General features: G+C 32.7%; 1 protein-coding gene across 4 annotated transcripts in view; it reads left to right on the forward strand.

Moving 5' to 3' along the window:
* LOC131855625 (uncharacterized) overlaps nucleotides 1–23,133 on the forward strand; it is an 82,430-nt gene extending 59,297 nt beyond the window's left edge. For 2 of the 4 annotated variants that reach the window (XM_059206917.1, XM_059206918.1), the window contains one exon: nucleotides 20,723–23,133. In XM_059206917.1, the coding sequence (XP_059062900.1) occupies nucleotides 20,724–21,215 (492 nt within the window). In that variant the 5' untranslated portion in view covers nucleotide 20,723 and the 3' untranslated portion in view covers nucleotides 21,216–23,133. Of the gene's footprint in view, nucleotides 1–7,187; nucleotides 7,424–20,082; nucleotides 20,339–20,722 lie in introns of those variants that run through there. The other 2 variants (XM_059206919.1, XM_059206916.1) reach the window with 2 other exon arrangements.
* Nucleotides 23,134–24,780: the final 1,647 nt, after the last annotated feature.

Raw genomic sequence — 24,780 nt, forward strand, 5'->3', positions numbered from 1 at the left:
TTACTTACAAACGAATTGTCATTTACATAAAAATATAAGCGTTACAACCGGCGGCATCGGTGGTCTAGCGGTTTAGTATACCGCTTTACTTCCGATGGTCGCAGGTTCGATTCTTCGCACGCATTTTTAGGTAAATTTACTTGCTAACGAATTCTCATTTACATAAAAATATAAGCCTTACAACCGACGGCCTTGGTGGTCTAGCGGTTTAGTACACTGTTTTACGTCCGATGGTCGCGGGTTCGATGTTTTCTATGTATATTACGTATGTATTTACAAAAACATTTAAATATTTATATTAACACAAGCTCTGTTTATCGTGGGACTAGATGGCGCTGCGTTAATTGTCCAGGGTTATTTATTTATTGCAAATTCATTCTATTGAATTATTATATAATTGTATTAAATACACGGGTTCATAAATTAACCGTTTACTAGTATTACAACCACAATATAATATTGATAATAGTCTATTTTTGGGTAAATTTACTTACAAACATTGGTATTAACTCATATAAATGAGTATTGCAGATTCATTCCATAATTGATCGAACGCACAAGGTCATAAAACATAAAAGCATTGTAACATAATGATGATGGGTCATTATTAAACGACGGCCGCGGCGGTCTTGCGGTTTAGAACACCGCTTTACTTCCGAAGAGCGCGGGTTCTATTCCTCACAAGGTGTATCTGTCTGGGTGATACTATGTATATTACGTATGTATTTAAGTTTATATCAGATGTTTAATATCTATTATACAAGCCCTAATTAACTTGGGACTAGAAGGTGAATTGTCTAGGGTTATCATTACATATCATCATTATTAATAAGATAAACTCGCGACTTCGTATAATACTTTTTAATTTCATAATCAATTGTAATAATATTTAAAGTAAATCATACTCAAATCGATTAAACAACTTCTGAGATTAGCAGGCACAAACACACAGTTAAAAATCTAACAAACAGAGTTTTGGGTTCTCTATATTACGTCAATAAAGTCCAGAATAATAGATTTTCTGATATAATTTCCATATACAGATATACATAGATCAATTATATTTTTATTATCCATAAAGATTTGATGCCAGATAAAACAATTCATTCAAGTATATAGATATTCACGAATATAATTGAACGTTTCTTCTACGTCGCATCTCTGAGCTGGACACTGTTGAAAAACATCGCTAGATCACAAGCAAAATTGTTTGTGTTGTGGAAAATTCCAAACAAAACATAGGTACCTACATATCTGACTTCATTAGCATCACCATGCCATTTTAGTGTATATAAAGCAGAGCATCCCATTGGGTAATTAACATTTAGTAGAAATCGTTATCATTAGTAATTACACGCTTGATAACGTTTTTAAAACAATTCACTTTAATATTCATATTTGTTTCTCAGTCGATACTACGGTAACGCTGTCTTTGTTTTCTTTATCACTTGCCTTATCTCTATCTATTATAAATTCTTCGTGGCTATGTACTATATAGAAGTAGTTTGAAACGTAACGTTTATCATTGACGTCATAATAAATAACAATATATTTTGGCGATAACGGATTAAAACCCCGAACGAAACTATGTACGTCTTTTGTTATCCCGACCTCGAAAATTTATCGGTCGTTGTCTTTTGTTAGTGGAGGTTTTTAGGCGAAATTTAACTGCAATATTTGTATATAATGACTAATATAATAATTTACTTTGTTAAGTATAATGATGTCATTAGTGTAAAGGAATGCACCAGTTTTCTTTGATAACAAATTTTGTGTTGAACTTCCGTCCGATGACAAATCGTTATAAATAACATATTTAAAAAAATGTGCATTATAAAAAAGAAGAACTTTTGTTTCTTCTTAAAATGAAAATAAAGACATACCTGATATTACATGTAATATCGTTTAATTAAAGCTATTTTATTTTTTTCTTCATTACCCCCAAATTAAACCGATACAATTGGGTAACAGTAGTATCAAAATGTTATTAAACTTCTTTAAAAGTATAGTCCAGCGTGGCATAATCTTTTGCACGTGTGTGAGATTCCCGTTTATTTAAATATAATGGAGTCTTGAAACATCATCTCTATTAAAAGCATCGATTTAACGAGCGGAATGAGATGGTACACTCCGCGTATGTAATATGGGTCGGCGTCGGCTGTGTGTAAATGAAACAACTATGCTCATATGTTACGCTCTAAAACTAGAACTAGAATTCATCACTGAATCTGTTAGGTATTCTAAAATTTGATTTTGGAATATGCGTCATTAATAAACATTGGATTGAAGACGCTAAAGAAAATATCTGGAATTAACTAAGAAGTTAAAGATTACAATGTATATGAAATGAAAAGTTAGAGGTGATAATATTGAAGTATCTTTTAAATTTTTATTACATATGTAGTTTCGTGGCATACGTTTTACTTCTTCACCGCTAAACGTAAAAGGAAAATAATTTAACAGACCGACAGAAATAGACTTAGTACAAAGTCTGCAGGAGTCTCATTTCAGTCGTCAAGGAGTTTGCTCTCTTGCTTACCAGTACATGGGCAGGCTACGTGTTTGTCATTCCTATGATATAAATCCAAATGCTTACTGCATTTTGCTCATAATAATATATAACAATACCTATTTCAGACGTTATCATACTCAACTGCATACAGATATAAGAGAATTTGTTGTTTGAACATCCGTGTCAACACAGCACACGAGCACACATTGTGTTTGAATCAGCTGACATGGATTTTTATCATATACTACATTATCAATATCGTCCTACATAGAACAGTGGACGGCGGGCACTTCCTTAAAAAATCTTACGTAACCTCGAATGGTTCTACCGTTACTTTGGCTGAGGCCATTGCACTGGTACCGCTGTGACTTTCCGAAATTCGTATTGCAAAAGCGAGAGACGACTCGATCACGAATTGTGGCTCCATGGCTTAGTGACGCGACTCCAGTGAATTTGTCAAACTCGGGCACGAGTGACGACGACTGCGATTCAAGTTACTGAGTCAATTAGACGAGTAGATTCGGTGAACACTAGATATCACATCATAACGTAGTGACTCCATCGTTTGTAATGCACTGAATAATACTAAAACAAATCTTACTCCAAGTACAGAGAGCGTGAAGAAAATTAACTCCAATGACGATTGAGCTAATAAAGCGTTTTTAGAGGATAATCGATGAAATGGTACACCGATCTGAGCTAACGGTAAGTTAGAGTTCACTTGTCAATAATTATGAAATGACACGAAAATGAGATCAGTTACCCCATCGTAGCGAATTCGCCAGGAATCAACCACAATTATTTCTGGAAGAAACCATTGAGGGTGACTTAATAGGATATTCCTAATGAGGCAATAGTACCGAGGCATATTTTGAAAAAGGGGAATGTGTGGGTCAAGTCAACTTCAGTTGCCGAATGGCTGGCTTTGTAAGTTAGTGTTTAGATTCAAGGGCACTTAAGGGACTAGAATAGTATGTATGCCATTGACGTCACATTATACACATGGACGGTTACAATTTGCTATTAGGTCAACTTGTTTCCCATTCCAGGTACATTAATAAATATAGTCCCGACCACTAACAATACCTTCCCTCAACATAATAAAGTTACTCCAGTGATCCGATACGTATAATCCAGTGAAGTCAAGTTGATAGACATCGCTAGTGTAGCCATGTCGCGGATCGCGGTGCTCGGCACGAGTTCTAGCGGGCGGAAGTTACGGTGAACGGTGCCTCGGTGGCCTTGGCGGCTGGCCGGCCGCGCGCCGAAGGTGAAAGTCTTGACGGCCCGCAATTATTGAACCTCGACCCGCCATCCTCGTATATTCGGGTTAACGCATTTCGCGAGTACTTACGGTATCGTACGCATATGCACCACACTTTGTACTGCGTCGCGCTGCGTGGCTGACGACTTCCGCATTCTACGCTCGGTGTAAACGTTGACCTTATATGACTGTCATTATCCTTCAAGATGGATTTAGAAGCGAATGAAGAGTAATACAACCAAATAGGAAAAAAGAACAACAAATTAATTCAAATGAAAGAACATCTTAAAATCTTTATAAATTCTCACAGATATCTCTTAGCATGTTTATAATATAAAATGGAGGAGTGCAAAATTGGGATAATTGATATAAAACTGTATCAATTAATTTTGTATTTTATGTAACTGTATTTTAATAAGAAAACAATAGAAATAATATAAAAGATGATAAAATATAATCTGTCGCAGGAAATTTCGTTTTTATTACAACTAAATGCAGTCGATACCTTCACGCATGATCGGATTCAGCAATTTGAGGGTCGGTACAACAGCTGCTAACTTGTCACCATTTGGCTCGTATTCAAATATAAATGTAACGCTATTCATTTAAGATTTATAAATACTACTGTGGTTTAATAAGATAATCAAATGCACTAATCCAATTAAGTATAGCCATTGGAATACTGATAGTTTTTAATCCCTAACAAATATTTACATATATTTTGCTCTTTTGCTTTTATCTACATATTTTCCATCTTCCCATAAAAAAAGACTCTAATATTTGTGTACATTCTTTTAATTGCATGCTGCATATATTTATAAATAAGATTTATGATATAATAGCTACCCGCTTTGCCTTCGCACAGGTGTACATGTATTATACATATAAAACTTCTTCTCGAATCACTTTATCTGTTGTTAAAAACTATATTAGAATCTGTTGCGTAGTTTAAAAGATCTAAGCTAACCGACAGCGGAAGCAACTTTATTTTATGCTATAATATTATGTAAAGAAACGTTTCATATGATAATGTATAAGTATATACATACTTAATGTAACTATTATTGGCTATTCTAAATAATTAAATAGCTATTTTAGAGAACATATTTAGATAGTATTTTTTGAGCTATGTAATCTAAGAAAAGACTCAAAAGCACACACTTATATTGGACGTGCATATCACGTCACTAGGTGTTAAGTAATATGAACTACTATCTATTACTCTTTGTTTGTAGTGTATTAAAATTAAATAAAGAAATAAAAGTAATCAATATATTTATACTAGTAGTAGCTACTATTGGTATTAACTAATAATAATATTGTAAAATTAATTGTTAGTATTTAAATCAATTCAATCTAAAACATCAGATTTCGTAATTCAATTCTCTATCCATTTTACTAATGTTTTGTAAAAGGTTGCATATAAAAATAATAACGATATGGACATGGATACTCTGCAGTTTCAATTACTTAATATATTTCAGGCTAATAAATAATTTTATTTCATAGCTGTACAAAATATTTGTATCGGTTTAAAGTAGTAATCAGTCTGGAGAGCATTGTATTTGATACTTCAAATAATATTTATTTCAAAACAAATCGACATCTCGTCAACGACTCAGATCTTGGGTAATAGGTACACAATACTCGTAGCTAGATCGATTACGTTATATGGCAAATGAAACGGAATTAAAAGTTGAACCGTTATTGGCTGTAGAAATAATATTGATATGCAGTGAAAATAATACTTGCAGTAAATATTCATAAAAATAATAAGAACCCTGGCCCATTTAATAGACAATTCACTTTGATATTCTAGACAACTAATATAAATACTTAGCTCTAAATTAAACAGACTCTGTTATATAATATACGTAGGAACATCCAGACCGATAGAGATTCATGAGTACAAATGTTTCCACGGTGCGAGGAATCAAACCCGTGACCCTCGGAAGGAGTTTGCTTTGTGAGTTCTATTGAGCTATTCCAGTTTAATCTCTAATTAAATATGATAATTAATTAATTAAACTCGGCCAGAGCTTGCAGTAAATTATAGGGAATGGAGACATGGCACCTTAGTCGTAATAGGTAGAGGTAATAGGGGCGTTACATGATGACGTATTTGATAATACTCTTCATATATGTAGGAGACTTTTATCATTTACCATACCAGCTGGATCATAAGCTTATCATTCCAGTTATATAAAAAAAATCTATAGTTTATTTGTATACTCCAACGCTATCGTATATGTAGGTTACAAATTCGCAGCCAGTGAATTGAGAGACAGACCTAGCCGTTTATGGCGGGCATTCAGTGTGCTATTAGATACACAAATTATACTACATTTCACCTATTAATAAAAATCGTACAAATTTTACTCCATACATTGGCTTCTACATATTGGACTCTATCTAAGAGAGAGGAGACTCTATCTAAAAAGTCAGTCAGTCTATCTAAAGGTACAAATTCTACGAATATCTGTATAGTGTACATTAGTTTTTTATATACCATTATATAAATTTGCCTATCTCTAAAACCTACCATAACATATATAAAGTGATATTTATATTGTATTTAAATCGTTCACGTTGATAATTTTAGTTTAGTTTTTAAAGCAGCACTTTCATCCAACACGTATCTACTCTTTATATCTATTTTCATTTCATTAGTTCATTTATAAAACTACTACATTGGTATTGTATATCAAAAACGATTTCCCAATTGACATTCAAAACTTGAGTTTTAATTGGGAAATGTTATGTGTAACCATACGTTATTGTATTGAACCAGTTTTAGATAATGATCTTCGGTTTTGTAATTTGTAGGATGATGTATTTATTGATAAGAATTTGAATCTTTTAAATAATAATATAGAATAGTTTAATGAAATTATCTAGTATCTAGTATAAATATAATATATATTTTTAAGTATGACATAATTTTAAATTGAACATAATAACTAATTAATTTATTTTATGTAGGCTATATGAGGAAGTTAAGCAATCCTCTCATTTAATTGATAATTTTATAGCACAGATTATAATCTTGAGATCGTAAGAGAATAGAATAAAAAACAAAACATTCGTAAACAATTAACACGCAGTAAATAGTAGTACAGTAACTGAAATGTAATCTGTTTTGCTATATATCTTGTTTCGTCTGGCATAAAGTTGATAATTGTTTATACAAGACATTACTTGTCAGATCCAAAACGACATTCAATAAGGTTATCTGAAGTGTCACCCTATAAATAAAAATTATCAAAAAGGCACACGGATTACAGTAAGGATAATGAGGTATCCTTCGCAGGAAGGGGAGCTCCTAGCAGGGTCGCGTTTGCCCGCCTGCGCCCTCTGTAAATCACCACAACTTATGTATGGGATAGCAAGGCGAGGGCAGTTTGGCGCGCGAAGCCGATACCAGCACACGTTCATCGTCGCTTTCGCTTTAGTTATGTAGCGCTCGGCTGTTTGAACAAGTGCTAAGTTGATCGTTTCATGTGATACAGCTCATTGAGGTTGCCATTATGTTTTTATATTAACCGTTCGATCTTTAAACAGTTTATTGTGTTTAGTTTTTTTTAATTTGTTCTTCATATATGAACTATTTGTGTCGCAGTTGATTTGGAGTGTATCTTTGTAATAAGGTAAGTTTAAAGAAAGTACTTTTTTAAACTTGTATTTATTTTAACTATATATTTATTTTTTTATAATGTTAATTATAAATAATACTTATACTGGGGATAATATTTCAAATGGAAAAATTAGTGAGTTTGTTCAAATGGTGAAGTGAGTGAGTGAGAAAGAATATTACAACCAAAACCATTGTGTAATTAAAATTTATTCCATTAGGTAACACGGATGATTAATGAAAAAAAAATTAAATAGTAAAATATAAGACAAAGAAAATAAGAAGGAACACTTTTAAAATATTAAAACATGTACTTACTACCTTTCTCTGTCAGTTACATGTCCATGAAGTGCCTATATCGCCGTAGTTAATGTAAGTTGAGTTTGACATCCGTTTGGATAGTTACCTATTGGATTAAATTAACCATTAATTAGTGATAATTGCTTTTCTCCATTTACAGTCGGCTACAAAGTATCTAACTACCTATTTGTAGTTATTACTTAAACTACCTATGTAATATTCTATTATCTAAGATTGAACTAAGAAATAAAATTTAGTTAGGCAGTAAAATATGCAACGCAAGAATTAACTAAGCATTTAAGAATCTTCTCGTCTTACATAAGATTGGTTAAACGTAATAATTTTGTAATCAGTTATGAAAACTGACAATTTGTTGTGATATTACTTGAAATGACATTCAATAAATAGGTATTTGTAGATAAAATAAATTCTTTCCATCGAAATTATGTTTGCAAGATGATACAAGTAATGGGATTCTTTTGTTTAGAAAAATCAAACGTTTATGTCAAGTATTATGGAATAGAATAAGGAATTAATACATCTGAAATAACTAAATAATTTATTCAGTACGATTCGCTTCGTTTTTCCGAATGCTACGAAATACCGTTATACTCTATAGTTTAGTTTATCTACCTACTTGATTCATTATTATTAACAAGTAGGTACTTGTAACATAGAAATGGAGGAGTCATTTCAGAATCTGAACCCGAATACCAAATCTGAGTTTTCTGTCGCTACTATCTACCATTTGTGTTTAGGGAGGTACCTGACCAGACCTTTTGTTCGTTACGCTATATCGTTATCCCGCTCACACCTATTGAAGTGACGAGAGACCGATATCGGTTTGTGATATTAAATGGGAAGGAACCTTTATGTTTTTATTGAATTGTTTAACAAGAAATGAGTTTGTCACGCAAAACTATCATGTTAGTTTACCTACTTGCAACTGAATCCCATACAAGTATTTGTGTTATAGTCCTCCTTATTTGTATCAACTAAAACCCTTATAAACCCTTATTTTATACCCTAATAATAAGGATTACCTTAACTAATTATGTTTTGTCACTTTCTATTACATAAAAAAATTGCTAGAAATAAAAAAAACATAACAACCTAATAGTCTTTTAGCTATTTGATTAAACATATTTAGTTTTATGGGACTTTTAAAGCATTTATTAATTAAGAATATTTTTCAACTGACTTCTAAAATAATGAAGTCTTAAATTTGACTGTAGATATTTTATTCTGTGAATATATTTATTGCAAAATTGGAGTAGTTTTTCATATTTTTTATAGGGGTTTTCATATTTGTTTATGTTTTTTATGCGTTATGCACCATCTGCGCAAACTCTATTCATATTGATGATTCTTTTTGCAATCGGGAATCTTGTATCGGCAATAATTTTCAACAAATTTTTAAATTATATTCATAACTTTAGTAAATCAAAATTGTGATAACCGACACCGATGAGGAAGAAATATTGTCAAGTAGTGACCTCGAACATGCAAACGCAGTACTGGGCGACCCACAAGTAAAAAATTAACCGCCTATATATTTCATGGAAAGCTGAAGTTCGGCGGTCTATGAATCAATAAACTGGTGTTGATGATGACAAATATCGATGATGAACTATTATATGGGTATGGTGTGCGACAAAGAAGGAATGATATATTTGTCTCTATCGTCGTTTTAGTAATATGAAGTTTAGTGATGTGGGAATCGTGCCAATAACCATACTCGCTTCAGTTACGAGGAAAGGAGTTGAGTTTAATAAAGTTTTCGTTTAACTGGATCTCATTACTTTTGGAGGAAAACATTGGAAGCTAGCGTCGCAGTGAATTGACAGATTAGTAAGTGCCTAGTACCTGGGTGACTGAGCGTCGTTCGGCGTCTACAAAATGGCGTTTTGTGCAATGTTTAGAAAATATACTTTGTCCCTTTTCAATTAAGTCTTTTTTCGAGTGAATAATTTTTTATAGTTTCAACATGTATTGTTCTATCTAACATAATAGTGATGATTATCATAAATATCATACATCATGATATAATATCATGTAACAAGAAGTAAAGAGATATACTAGTTGATATATTGGTGATTATAAATGTTCGTATATCTAGTATATTGGAATTGTAAATGCGAACATCGAAAAATAAGACAATATGGTTAACCTCTGTAGTCTAGCGTCGAGGTCAAATATTTCTAGTTTAGTAATTATTTAGAAATACACGTATACCTTGTTGAAGCATCTGATGTACCTCAGCAGTGAGAGGTATTGAGAGTTTTATCAGGAAAATACGAAGATAAAAGAAAATGCTACTAATACGATATATAATCAAATGTTACATAAAGAATATGTTTAAAAATATATTATAAAATTACATAAAATTTCAAGGATTTCGCTACACTTGGATTTTTTTATTACTTAGGTAGGTATATATTCTTTATTGCAACAAAAGGCTATCTTAACATTAAACAATCGGTTTCAGACTGCCTTTGGGTGGATATAAAAGTAAAAATAGGAAAGGGTTAGGTGGCACACGTAATAAACATATATATATATACCTATAAATATACATATTATGATATGAACATCAAAAACTATCCTTGAGTTGCTCTTATACCTATACATATAATGATTCAGACCAATTCTGCAGTACTCAATGCGACCGAATCTTAGTAAATAAACTTGGTTTTGATAGTCACATAGAACACATGAAAGAAAACATTTTTTTATATTACGATGGTGGCAAAAAAGCATAAGACTCATTTGACGGTAAACGTTTACCGTAGCCTATGGACGCCTGAGGACGCTAGGGGTGACACGCACGCTTTGCCAACTCTTAAGCAACTCTTCTTGAAAAATCATTAATGAGTAGATTTTGTCGGATTTACGACAAGGACGACAAGGAGGATCCTTGTCCTCTGGAGTCGTCCTTGTCGTTAAGTTCAGTTGATGATGATTTTGATGATCATCATCATCATCTTATGAACTTAACAAAAACAAGGGAAAATCTGCAGTACAGTATTTGTAAATGTGATTTATTTTGCCGACCATTGTCTGCGGATGCCTACATTACCACATACGTATAACTGCACCCCGCGCAGTGTACATTGTATGGTAATTTTGATCAAACGCCATAATAAATCACAATTGGCGGTGGACAATCTCCAGTTATAATTTAACGGTTACGTTATCGCTTTATATATGGATACGTAAAATGGCATACTTAATAAGTCATGGCTAATGGCAAATGGTTATGAAAAATACAAAAACAAGTATTTTTTAAAACATGGCTTTAAGACAATGTATTGAAAAGATTATTTGACTAGTTTTTTTGTAAAATTAGTCACTCGTTTATTTTATTTATTTATGCACATATACGAAAATAATGGTGTATATGAATTAACATTTTAAGGCATTTTCTACTAGTCAAGCATAAGGCAAAAGCAAATTGATACATCATGAGAAGGAGGACTTTATGAATTGGTGACACTGGTGGTACCAGACTGAAAAATATTTTATAAAATTGTAAAGAAGTAGAATGCAAGAAACAAAGTGTCATAACACATACACAAAATAAACAAATTCACTAGGAATATATAACGATAATAGTCCAAACCCCCCAATAAAAAAAAATAAAAAATCCAATCTGCAATTGGCCCCCAGGACAAAAATTCCGGGTGTTACCATATTTTTTACCGGTGCTTAGCATAAACAATCGACATTGATCGTATTCAACGTATTTACATACATTTCGATAAGCGATTAACTAACCGACAGATAAGATATTACAAATAAAACAATAGATAACATATCTATAGCAATAAGACTGACGAAACTGTATTATTAGTTAATGTATTGCAAATTGAAAATCGTATTTAATAGCACATTCAATTACAATGTGCAGTACTTAAATGAGTTTATTTACGTCTTACTCGATTTTGTTTCTTACATATTTTACTTACTTTCTTACTTCTTACTTAATTATATCAATATAAGTATAAATATTATACATTATTTTGTAACTAATATTGTAAATGCGAAAGTGAGTTTGTTTGTTACGCTTTCACGCCTTAACGGCTCAGCCAATCAGCATGAAATTTGGCATACACGTAGCATTTGAATTGGAGAAGAACATCAACCAGATCAAAAATGGTCATACGAATAAACTCGAGAATAACAGCATTTATATTAAAGATAAAAATATTTACCCGCGATTTGCCGGGTGGAATTTAACGTTTTTTTTTTTATTAAATCAAAATAATAATTTTTCAAAAACAAAAGTAGCCTAAATTACTCTACATTTAACATTAGTCGATTAGCGAGTGAAAATTCTGTAAAAATCAGTCCTGCCATTTTAGAGATTAGCAAGAACAAACAGACAGAAAAGTAGAAAAAAATATTGCTTGGGCTATCAAACAAATACACGCCCGATTTTAAAAACTCTTTCCCCTACAGAAAGTGTTCATCAACTATGAACATGAGCTACATTTCATGCAACCAACGTCACGGGAAAAGCTTCATCATCTAAATCCAGACAATTTCAATAGATACACGGTTTTTATAATCTTATAACATTACAAGAACAAAAGGATAATTTTAAAATTAATGTCATCGGGTTTACATGCAAATAACATATTCTGTATGCAAATTATTAAAATATTATTTGACTCTGTACACACAGTTGTACAGATCAATATTCAATAGTCATAATAATTATAATAAAATTATATATAACCAAAATTGCATACGATATATTTTCCATCCATATTTATAGAAACACTGGTTTGGCCCGGCTCCGTTCGGTTGCTAATAATTTTGTGGAATTTAGTTTTTTGTCTTATGGATGATAATGGAATGGATGAATACCACCCTCGCTAACGGTTTACGCTGGCAGGGCACACTGGTGACCCGCCAGCGAGTTCACCTCATACTCATCCTAATATCCTGCACTGGGAGAATGATAGGATGAGTGGTAAATTCACCAGGAATTTATCACGACGGTTTCCAGGGGAACCAAGTGGAGGTCAGCCTGATATGGTACATTGCTAGCAATTGGGTTATTAGTCCACATTACTAACAATCCTGTAACCCCTTGTGGGAGTGAGTTAAATATATCTAAGTAATATACAACCTTCTAATCTAAGCTTCAATAGATAAAAAAAAAATATTTTCAACAAACCATAGACAAAGTCTTCTATGAATATTTCACCTAATAATACTAATTTAAAAAAACAGAATATAGAAATAAATAATCGACTATCTTGCATTACTTTAGCGAAAGGTAAATCTTATTTACTATAAAATTATTCGTGTTCAAATCCTATTTACTATATTCATAATGATAATGTTAAAACATAGCTCTAATTTCTAATTACTGGATACACTGTGTTGAGAAACTACAACCAGTGAACACAGAGCTGTATAGGTATATTTGGTATATTTGGTAAATATTAATTTCCTAAATTGACCCAATCTACAATTATTTGTGGCGTTTGAGAGTGCTAACTGACCTAGAAAGGTACAATGGATGTACAAGATCAAATAGACATTGAGTATATAAAATACTATCAGACATTCATTTATACATTATAATTACTTTCAAAATTAAAACAGCATCGATGCTGCTCATTGCCTTATTAAGCCACTTTAGAGATTAAAAAGAAAAATACAATTAAAATAAACGATATTCCATTTGCATGTGTTATATTATGCTCACCAATTTAAAACAACAGCAGAATAAATACTCTAGGTAATTGGGATTAACCTATACTGTCATTTCCTGCATTATATTCTTAACTCTCCAGTGATAGAAACACCAATAACAAAGCAAATGAATTCGCGAAATGGCGCGGCGATAGTCACGCCCCCTGCCTCTTCAGATTCCATATACCTCGCGAGATGTGGGCATGTCAAATACTGTTTAATAAAATGCATCATCACGTTCCCATTGGAGAACTCATGCCTTTGCTTCTGTTTATCCCTATCTGAGATAACAGCCGTGAAAGTATTATATATCTTTATATAAAAATTACATGTCACGTTGTTTGTCTGCAATGGACTCCTCAACTACTGAAGCGATTACAAATTTGATTTGCACATTGTGTGCAATTTAATTCAACTTGAAAGATAGTATACCTTACATCTCAATTTATAGTCGCAATATTATTTTATTCAACAACCTTAGTCACAGCAACGCGTGGCCGGATCTGCTAGTATATATACTAGCAATACCCGGCCACGCGTTGCTGTATATATATATTGTTTTTAAAATGTAATTTTACATCGGACTGACGTATCTTTTTTGATGGCAAATTATTTGACAGCCCCATTACGAAGTAGTAATCGTTAACAAGGTGCTTAACTTTAAAGATCATAGCTTTAAATATTAGCAACGCACGTTTTGTGATGTTTTCCACTTTCATTATGCCATCAACTTAGCAGTATATAAAGAAAAGAAAAAAGAAACGAGTAAATAAAATAATATCGCTCATGTTATTACACAAATTCGAAAGTAAATCTGTTGATAGTGATGGTTATAAACTCAAATATGAATTGATTTGATTTTCCCGTTTTAATGCAAAATATAGTTATTGCTAAAGACAGTACAAAAACCACAAGACAAAGAAAAGGGTATCATACACTCCTGCATTCAGTTAGGAGAGCGTAGCGGTTTACCGGAAGGTCGTGGAAAGAGTCCGAAAGGTCGTGCGTTCGAATATCAACGCCACCAATAACTTTGTGTAACGATTAATTTTTCTGACTACGATAATGAAAATACCAATCAAACAGTAATCTGAGAATCTGCAACGTTGAATTCAAATATATGTTAAATATGGTCATTTGAAGTGTTGTATTTATCGACAACATCGACAGTCGACAAAGCGACTACCCTACCTGGAATAACGATTAAATTATTATTTATTTTAATTATTAAATAATAATAATAGACCCGGACAATTCACATAACGCCATCTAGTCTCAAGGTAAGCAGAACCTGTGTTATGGGTATTAGACAACTAATACAAATACAATATACTATATACAAATAATAAAAAAATATCTAAATATATTTTTTAAATACATCATATACATATAAAACGCCAAAACAATACAAAACAATCATACTCATGAATACAAATGTTCGTATCGTACGTGGAATCGAACCAGCGACCATCTGAAGTAAAGCGGTGTGCTAAACCGCTAGACCATCGAGGCCGTCAATTTATGAAATCAGCGTCCCTATTTTGAAGACCACACTTGGAATTTTGCTTATACAACTAAATTAAGGCGATATATAACAATGGGTCTGTTATGGAATTTCCATAGAAACGAGAGCGATATGCTGTGGTCTCTCCCTGCAGTTTATTGTAATAATTACTTAATATATATACACCTACGTAGTTATAACTTTTGGACGGCATAGAATTACATCGTATTATCCTGTTCTGACGCAAATAAAATTGTACGAAGCGAAGTGACGTCATTATGTACTTACCTATTTCGTTTATACTTAATTCACGTCTACAGCCGTGATCGTTACGAATCAGAGTACTGTTTTTAAGAATAGAATACAATAGAAAATCCTTTATTACAATAAACTTAAGCACTTTTGAATAATCACGACAATTTTTTAAATCTGCCGCTTATTTAGAAAGCCATCTCATCACAAGGAAAACGAGCAAGAAACTTGTGTGTTGCTCTTAACTAGTAGTTACCCACGACTTCTCCCTATCTCATTTTACCAAATTATAGTACGGATCCTAGGGATACTTATTGATATAAAAACATCAGAAGGACGAACAACAACAAGCGGTCACTATCTAGTATTGTAAATGTGGGACACAGTTCCAGTTGTCGTTCGGTATATACCGTTACGCGAAATTGAAATTTATGCAGATCAATATTAAAATCAAAATTAAAAAGACCATTTTTACCTGATTTGTTTGAAAAGATATATACTTATGTTAAGTATATATATATATATGTATAAATGTGACATTATGTGTATTGGTGTAGAGCAATAATAAAATATGAGCAACATCTTGCTAGCAAATTGCTCTGCAGTAATTCTGACTCATAGTAATGATAACATGTACCTCTTTTGTTAAATAAATAAATATAGAAGACTTTACAGCTGAACTAAAGATACGATTATATCATGATAGCAGTATATATTTATTATTAAAAAAAAGCAACTACTAGTGTATGTGTGACTATAGACGAACATTGTGTTAATAAAGTACCTATCATTTTACCGCCTCAACAAATTACGTTAGGTACCATGAATATTAGAAAGTCAACGGTAACTTAGAAAATGAAAGGAAAGAAAATTCAATGTTTACCAGCGAAGTGACAGTCAAACCCAACTATATATTAGGGTTTAAATTCGTAAATAAGAATTTTATTACCTCACAATGATTATTATTTACAAATAATCTCAGTAATGTTCCTTTTTTGAGCATATAACTTGCAAGGGTCTGAAAAAGTAGAAAAATATTAATAATCTAAATTCGCTGACTATTTTTATGAATTCAACGATGCTTTATGTTATGTTAATTATTTTAGATTATATTGGCGATAGTCATTGTAAAGAAATAAAAAGGATAGATGGAAAGGAAGAGGGAGTAAAATAAAATTGAAAAGGAAAATAAAATACAAAAACATAATAGATTGGTGAAAACGTGAATAGAAACCTCTGCTTCTGTTAATGGTCAACTAATCATGGGTGAAGTTGAAAAATCACGTACAATAGAAATAGTACACTAATTATACTCGTATATACTTAGGTATTAATAAAATAAACTGGCTAACGACACAGAAATATAGGATATTAAGGGTATAGTAATGAAATATGTTTTATTATTAATAACAGTTAATAGTATTATGTGGTATATAAATAACGTAAGCTTTACTATTAATAGTTAACTAATTAAGTGTTACCAAGTACTGTAAATGATGCCAAATATTTATGAATTAAAGAATATTAAAATGCCATCATTGTATTTGCGAAATTCAATAATTGTTTCTTTATTTCTATTTTAGTACAGTATAAAGAAACAAGGTAAAATATAAAACAAAATCTTAAGAAACGAATAAGTACAAAAACAAATCTACACTAGAAGAATTTTTTCCTCTAGTTTAGAAAATCTGAGAATTGTAAAGTGGTAGACATAAAACGTATTTATTGTAATAAAACTGTCCCCCATATTGGTAACATTTAAGCATCAGTGAATTCATAGTACACACGCCACTCGTGTGAGACAGAGAAAAGAAAGTGCAGGTAGGAGGTAGCCTCGAGTCGAGCAAGATTTATTAGAACGAAACGTGGGTCGGCACACCCGGCACACTGTCGTCGCGTATTCGCCGCGAAAAAACAACAACTCGACCCCAACTGCAGTTCAAGATATTTTTTAAACATTATTGGCTTACATTGCTTTATACAACGCTTTTAGTCAAAAAATTAATCTTTAATTTTCTTACGTTGTTATATGCTACTTTATGCAACACTTTTAGTCGTAATTATTATTCCTAGTTGGTTAATTCTTACATGTTACAATGAATAATAAATTGTATAATTGAATAAATTTAAATCTTTCAAGACTCCGAATACAAATCATTACTTCATGTAATACTGTGATGACTGTCATATAGGTATTTTATGTAAAGATTGTCTCTTAACAGATCTAATTAAAATAACATTATAAATAGCAATAATCTATAAAAAATATATTAAAGGAGATAACATTTCCAACCTATATTCGTCAAAAGTTTCTAAATGTAGCAAGGGCCACCAGTATAATCAATTTTGGTGTAATTAATATCGCTTGGACACCGAAAACGTTTTCCAATTTGCGTAGCGTAACAATAACGATTCATGAAAGCCAAGGGCTTAGGTTTACATAGTGAGCTGTTTGATAGCAGTTTTCGAAGCCCTTCGGGTCCCGAGTCATATCAAACGCCAATTGTTATTTTTATAGCATTAAATGCTGAATAAGTAATTTAAACTTCCCCAAAATTAATATTCGATTTCGTATTCTATTCTCGTCTGTAAGAGGAATCATATGAAATAGTAACAGTATAGCTCCGCGATTTAACAATCAAGTCAATGCTTGTGAATAGTCCACGTCGTGAAGAATACAGCAAGCAGTTGACATGCCCATATCGCGCTGGGTATTTTTAAATCACATGTGGCAGAGCCTGCCGCTGTCATTCGGCTTTAGTTTTTTAACCATATTCACCAGAAAATTAGTCACAAATATCAAATAACACACGAAGATTTTGTTGTTGTCGGTCAAATTGAAAATCATGATCTTTGGGGTTTAAGGGGTTATAAATCATTATACGATGTTTTCAATTGACTATTTTAACATAAATATTTCCTTTTAGTCTGTCAATAATTGCTGCTAAATTATTAGAACAGTACTTTAAAATTTCGGGCTGCGTGAGTTTGTGAGTCACCTAAATAATATGTAGCTCCTTTATCTATGATACCTACATGAGTAATGGAATATTACTCGTATATCAGTAATTTCGTATGGTTATGTTTGGATCCCATTACTACATAAAGTTCATTCTTCGCTGTTAAAGCATATTAATTGATTCAGTTTAACTAACCATCATTATGTCAATTATTCTACTAATTAATCAATTTTAAAATACAACAAAGAGAATTGAAAACATAATGGTTCCAAAAATTGTTTTTATTTTAATAGTCTAAACATAAATTCTAGTATACGATTTTAAAGTCAAACAATATTATTAAAGTTAGGAGTAGCAATTCTGAAACAAAAACACGTAGACCGAAACGCCATTTCGATAATAAGATTGTAAAGAAACGTGTTCTAGCCAGACTCAACCGTACTTTTATAGGTACTCAAACAGACAGTGACAATCCTGAAAAAAATGTATCATTAGGTTTTTTAATCAAAATTTTGTCTCAATTGGCATTTGGAAGATTACTATATAGGCATCATTTTATACTATTCTTAAGAATATTAATATTGTAATGAGTTGTTTAGTAATGAAAAGTACATTTTAAATACTTAAGTATTTACAATAAATTCTTAGAGATTTTATTTAATTATCAACTTTTCATTTTCAAATCTAAATGAGATTTGAGAATTGAATCATTGATCTTGAGAATCAACATATTATATGCGTACCTAGCTGCTACCTGCGACTTTGCCTAACATAAAAGAAATGAGTGGTATAGTCTATCATTATAATAAATATCATTAAGATGCTGCTGTTAACCCATAAATATGTAAGAAACAGTTAGTTACTTGAATAACTATAATATTACTATGGATAAATAAGGCTATCACAAAACTTGTCTACTAACTTTAATATATTCTTTGTGTAGAACAACATAGTTGATAATTTTAATTACTTACACATAAAGCAGATAACGTACATACATTTTTGTTTGTACAGGAAAGTATAAACCATTATCCTTGTAATAAAAGATCTCTCGTAGTGAAACTAACACAATGTATTGCATTACTTGCTCAATTTAAAAACTATAAGTATTGATTTTTGTAAGAAATATACTACATTTAGCGAATCACAAGACGTTTAAATAAAAAAAGAACATAAATTTACGAACAATTACGAATTTATATAAAACAAGTGCTTCAAAACTGGAATTTCATCAACTTAGTGGTGACTCGTGAAGAAATGGCGCGTTCATTTGTGACCTAGACTAGGCAAGGTCATACACCGTACTCGTGTGTTTTTCCATCCCAACTCACACATATTTTAGGAAAACAACTAAATTCAAAACGTACCTCTCAAATAAACAAATTATATTAAACACCAATCGTGCCTCTTAATCCATTCACTGATTACGATGAGAAAATTTAATATGATGTAGAAATATGTTTAGTAGATGATCTAGAAAGAATGGGTTAAAATCATCACACACTGGATACAAAATGACCGCAAACAATGTCGTGGTTGACCGAAGCGTGGGTGTAGCCGACCAACTTGAATAGGAACATGTAGAAAATGTAGAAATTTATATCCATGAGTGCAATTCTGTATATTCTAAACAATGCCAATTGAATTTGGTTTTAAAACTTAAGCAATTTGTATCACAAATGTATTAATCGATAGCTGTCATTTTTTGTTTAGAATATGTACTATAAGCCATCGCATGTTAATTTGTTTATGATGTGGTGTTGCAAACAATATTGCGACTTGTCTTTATACTGTAAACAAATTGGGACGACTTATGTGTGACTGGTCGACAATAGCGTCTGAACTGACTGACGGCTTCAGCTACGTCACTCGTTTCCTCTCTACACGTACGTAGCCGTACTCGAATGACGCAATTGGCTTTTTCAATGTCTTATCTACAGTGAGGTATGTTGTCATTCGTCGAGTGATCGCCGCGCTGCGCACACGCTGCTCACGGAGCAATTCGTTTTGTTTTAGTTGTTCCTACAAACTCTTTTGTAGACGAGGACATTGTGACTAATTGTGCATTCGTTGTATTTCACCAGTGTTATGAACTTTGTTTGTGATATTGAACGAGTATTTTTTTTTAAATAGGGCAATTATATTAATAGCTATTTAACATGTTTATGTCGGGATGGTACATCATTTCCACTGATTTGTCCTCCAGGTGTGTCTATTTTATTGATAAGAAAAGTTTACTTTACTTTATTATTTACTTTCAAAATAGTTTTGACGACCATCTGTTCATATTCTACTGTTGTAAAGAATATAACGGATGGCAAGTTGCGAACCTGATTAGCCTGTTCAAGCGTATAAGCATTGTTCTCTGATTGACCTAGTACTGGCAATTGTATAATTAGATTCACTAGATTGTTGATTATTTATGTCATAAATATATTATTTTTTAAAATCAGTATATTGAATGTCACGTATTTAAGCAAGGTTTTTACCTTAATGTAAATATAAGTATAAACTATGTGTGTTAGGTAATCTAAAAATTTTAAAAGTAGAGTTGCTAATGATTGCTAATATATTTATTTATTTGTTGCAGAATGACGCCGCAGGAGGAGCGGGAAAGTGCACGGGGAGCGGAGATCGCTGACGCCTTCGAGGACGATATGTTCGGCCCACCACGCACCGAGCCAGCCGCCGCCAGACCCAAGCTTTCCATGATCTCTGCACGCCTCCGCGCCAACGAGGAGCGCAAACGGGTCATAGAGATCTGTTCACAAAAACTCGAAAACATTGAAGACCCAGCCCGTGACCTCCGTCGTTCCGTATGCATCAATAACACTTACTGCCGACTGAGCGAAGAGGTCCGTAGAGAGAAGGAGGCCAGGCGGAGGCGTGCGAGAGAGGAATGCGACGATACCTGGATCGCGAAAAAGAGTAGGCGTGCCGTCGAGGATGAATGCCTCGCGCTCCTCGATGCCATACCTGAGTTGGGTGACGCGAACCTCGGATGCGCACAGCTAGCCAGACAGATGCCTCGTCAAGACGTAGCTCTGTTGCCGAGCGGCCTGCTTACAGTACTGGACTCATGACCGCGCCGTCCAGCGCATTTACATACTCCACTGTGATGCGAGCAAGTCGGATGAAGCTCTCGGGAGTCCCACAGCGCTCGTGTCGCTGACCGCGCACACGCTGCGTCACGCGCTCGGATATGTGCTCCGATTTTGTCGCAGGATCGAGTCGATACGAAACGATGGACGATCGACTCGAATACCGGTCAAGTGTTTTAATTTACGTTACCCAAACGGACAGACTTTAGCCAATTCATTGTTGTTTTAGAAGAGTACTTACTTTGTTAGTGTTTTTTATTATTTAGTGAAAGTTGCTCAGGCGCTGCCGACGGGCGCGGTCCAATTAGTGTTCAACGATTAATTTTACTATCGAACTGAGGACTCGAAGTGCGTTTTGTTAATGTAAGTAGCGCCACGTCATGTCGCTGCTTCGTGCTGTAACAAATACCTATATGGATGTTTATGGTTTTTATTGATGAATATAGTTTTAAGGTCTAATTATTATGTTACATTATTGTACTATATTAATAGTGAGTTAAGAGATAGTGCAAAACGACTGGGAACGGTTGCGTACACCCCGTCATAGTTACACGTCAAACATTTTCACTTTATTTATTTTACATGGATGATATTGTTTTGTGTTGCCTTTAGTGAGATTGGGTCGCTACTGTAAACCGGTTTTGAATAGACACTGTCATTGTAAGTAAGTAGATGTTTGAAAATGAAACAAAGAGCGTAGTAAAATATTTTACTTTGGACTTCTGTATGGCCATGCGATTTTAATTCAGTTAGGTAACGTTTGCCTATTGGCCAACTTTATAAGGCACTTGAGGTGCAAATGTTTGATCAAATGTTGCATTTCACTAGATCTGACTACCACGTATCGATTGTTTTAGTTTTCATTTTATTTTATTGAACTGTTTTTCAAAGTTACCTCCAGACATCATTTTAACCTTTTGTCGGTATTATATTGATAATAACAATGTCACTGTTAATTTTATATAATTTATACCTTTGTTAGTTATTTGTGAAACATCATTGGTGTTTAAGTGCAAATGTTGGTTGTGCAATGACTTTGTAATCAATATTGTGCAATTGGAGCGAATAGAGCCAAGTTCCTTTTCTTTTGAAATCTTAATTGTCGCAAAATATATTGGTAGTAGCCCGTTGCGCCCCCTCTGAATAGTAAATAGGTACGAGGAAGAGCGCGGGGGATTGGTTAGGGCGGTGGTAAGGCGGGGGGGCCGTGGTGGTGGCGGGCGCGAGTGGGGTATTGGACTCCGCGCCGTTCCCAGCACTCCTGTGATATTAGCCTAGCCTGTGTGTCGTATTTGTGCTAGTTTCCCCAACCTTATTTGGATCGCTACGTATTTAAAAAAAAGCTTCGAAATATGAATTTCCTTTACTATTGGCCATTTTATACGGATTAACCGGTTTTTATAGTCGTGTCTACGGCTATATTTGCATTTAGAAATTATTTTGACAGTCTGTACATTTAGACCGTTACTTTTTTATACTATTTGCGTTTGTATGTACAATGTTGATGAATCATAACATTATGAATTATGAAAATAAGCGCTTGTACAGTCGGCCGCCATTATTTGGGGGCTGTTGATTAACTGGTAACTTAGTTGAATCGAACAAATGAAGTTGTTCCGTGTAAAAATTTCAGTAGTTGTTACGATATGTTGAAGCTATATTACAAGATGATATAAAGACGCACATATGTATTGTATAAGTCGTTCGTTTCATTGTACCATAATTATTTAAGCCACGTTGATATTGTAATATATGTCTAATAAATTGTTTTTTAAAAAGCGCATGAGTGACCAATACATTATCATCGCAAATGTTTTAATTATTACGAACGTGGCTTCCATATTTTCCCTATGTGTGGGAATGTGAGATTTTTTTTAGAAAATAAATGATTTGAGACCGATGCTCTACTTTTAATTATTTCTTCTTTACCATCCTACGCGTTCTACAAATTAAAGGAAATTGAAACAGTATCCTGAAGCATTTTAATTGAATGTCAAATTTACTTAATACACCAAGTTTTCTTTTCACAATGGGATGAAATAAATGAACTTGGACAATTCTCACAATACCTAATAAATATTATCTTGTCTGTGCTAATACCAAACTAAACGGTGCTATAATAATAACCCTGAACAATTCACACAGCGCCATCTAGTCCCAAACTATGCAAAAGTTGTTTATTATAGGTACTAGACAACTGAAACTAGACATTATTTTGTAAATAAAAATTATATTTTGAAAAAACCTAGGCCAATACGAACTCATGAATACAAATCTTTGCACTGTGCGAGGATCGAACCCGGGACCATTGGAAGTAAAGCGGTGTGCTAAACCGCTGTACCCCAGACCATCATATAAGGAGGCTATGGGTAACTGATACACATTTTATTACTTTTTTTTTTAAACTCTCGTATTATAAATTTGTCTGTCTGTATGTCACCTATTCACCACTTAATGGTGGAATCGATGTTAATAAAATTTTATGTCAACATGAGAACAGTATCTTTTATCTTAAAAACAGACGTATCCACTGCTAATAGTTATTAGTACATATGTATATATAGAAAATACAGATATTTGTACCCTATTATTAAATTAATGAATACATAATTATTGTGCAGAGATCGAACCTAAACCTACTAGGAAGGATGCTGTATAAAACAAATTTATTATATAGTTATTGATATCATTAATATCTATATAACTTGAAGAACATACCAATTAATAGTCTGTCATTAGGCTATTTGATATGCAAGAAAACATCTACCCGCAAATATAGATATATGTTACCAAAAACAAACAATATATTAATTATTTATGATACTGATAATTGTTATCTCATATACTTACTTATATATTTTCAACCGACTTAAAAAATAGGAGTAGATTCTCAATTCGACTGTATTCTTTTATGTTTTACCTTACAGCTTTGTTCTAAATAAATCAATTATAATTATTATTTTTATTTGCAAGCTTATGCTTCCATATAAATTTGATCAAGATCTGCGTAAATACTATTTGAGTTACTTTTAATAATAGCATTATTTTATTAAACCGATGTTTTCGTTGTTTGAAAATAGTTTTTTTGCTAATAAGATTTATTGCTATTTGGTAGACTGTATTCACATAAAGTCTTTGTTTGAAATCAGCACTAATCAATATTGTTCTTATCTAATTGTGCAATGTGGTGACAGATTCAGAAAATATATATTTAATTGTAATATTAAGTTTATTTTATACACATTATTTCTATATTGTGTAACTAATTCCCAAGCTGAATATTAAAAAGTCAAATACAAAATGGGTACCTACACCTACACACCACATGATTGGCCTATATCAATGTACGTATGTGCCTGTTTAATTTTATAGACACCTAAAATAAAAATACTTTTTTCCTTACCTCTTTTGTTTTTTCTATGCATCAAATGTTTTTTTTAGAATCTGTACAAAGACTGACTGTATATCTGTCCTTGTCTGACATATTACCTATTACTGCATCACTCTTTCTCTCATAAATTTCCTTATAAATACATGAAGGTGGAAA

This window comes from Achroia grisella, unplaced genomic scaffold (assembly GCF_030625045.1).
Source record: "Achroia grisella isolate CSIRO2021 unplaced genomic scaffold, CSIRO_AGI_Agris_v1 utg146, whole genome shotgun sequence".
Classification (NCBI taxonomy): Eukaryota; Metazoa; Arthropoda; class Insecta; order Lepidoptera; family Pyralidae; genus Achroia; species Achroia grisella.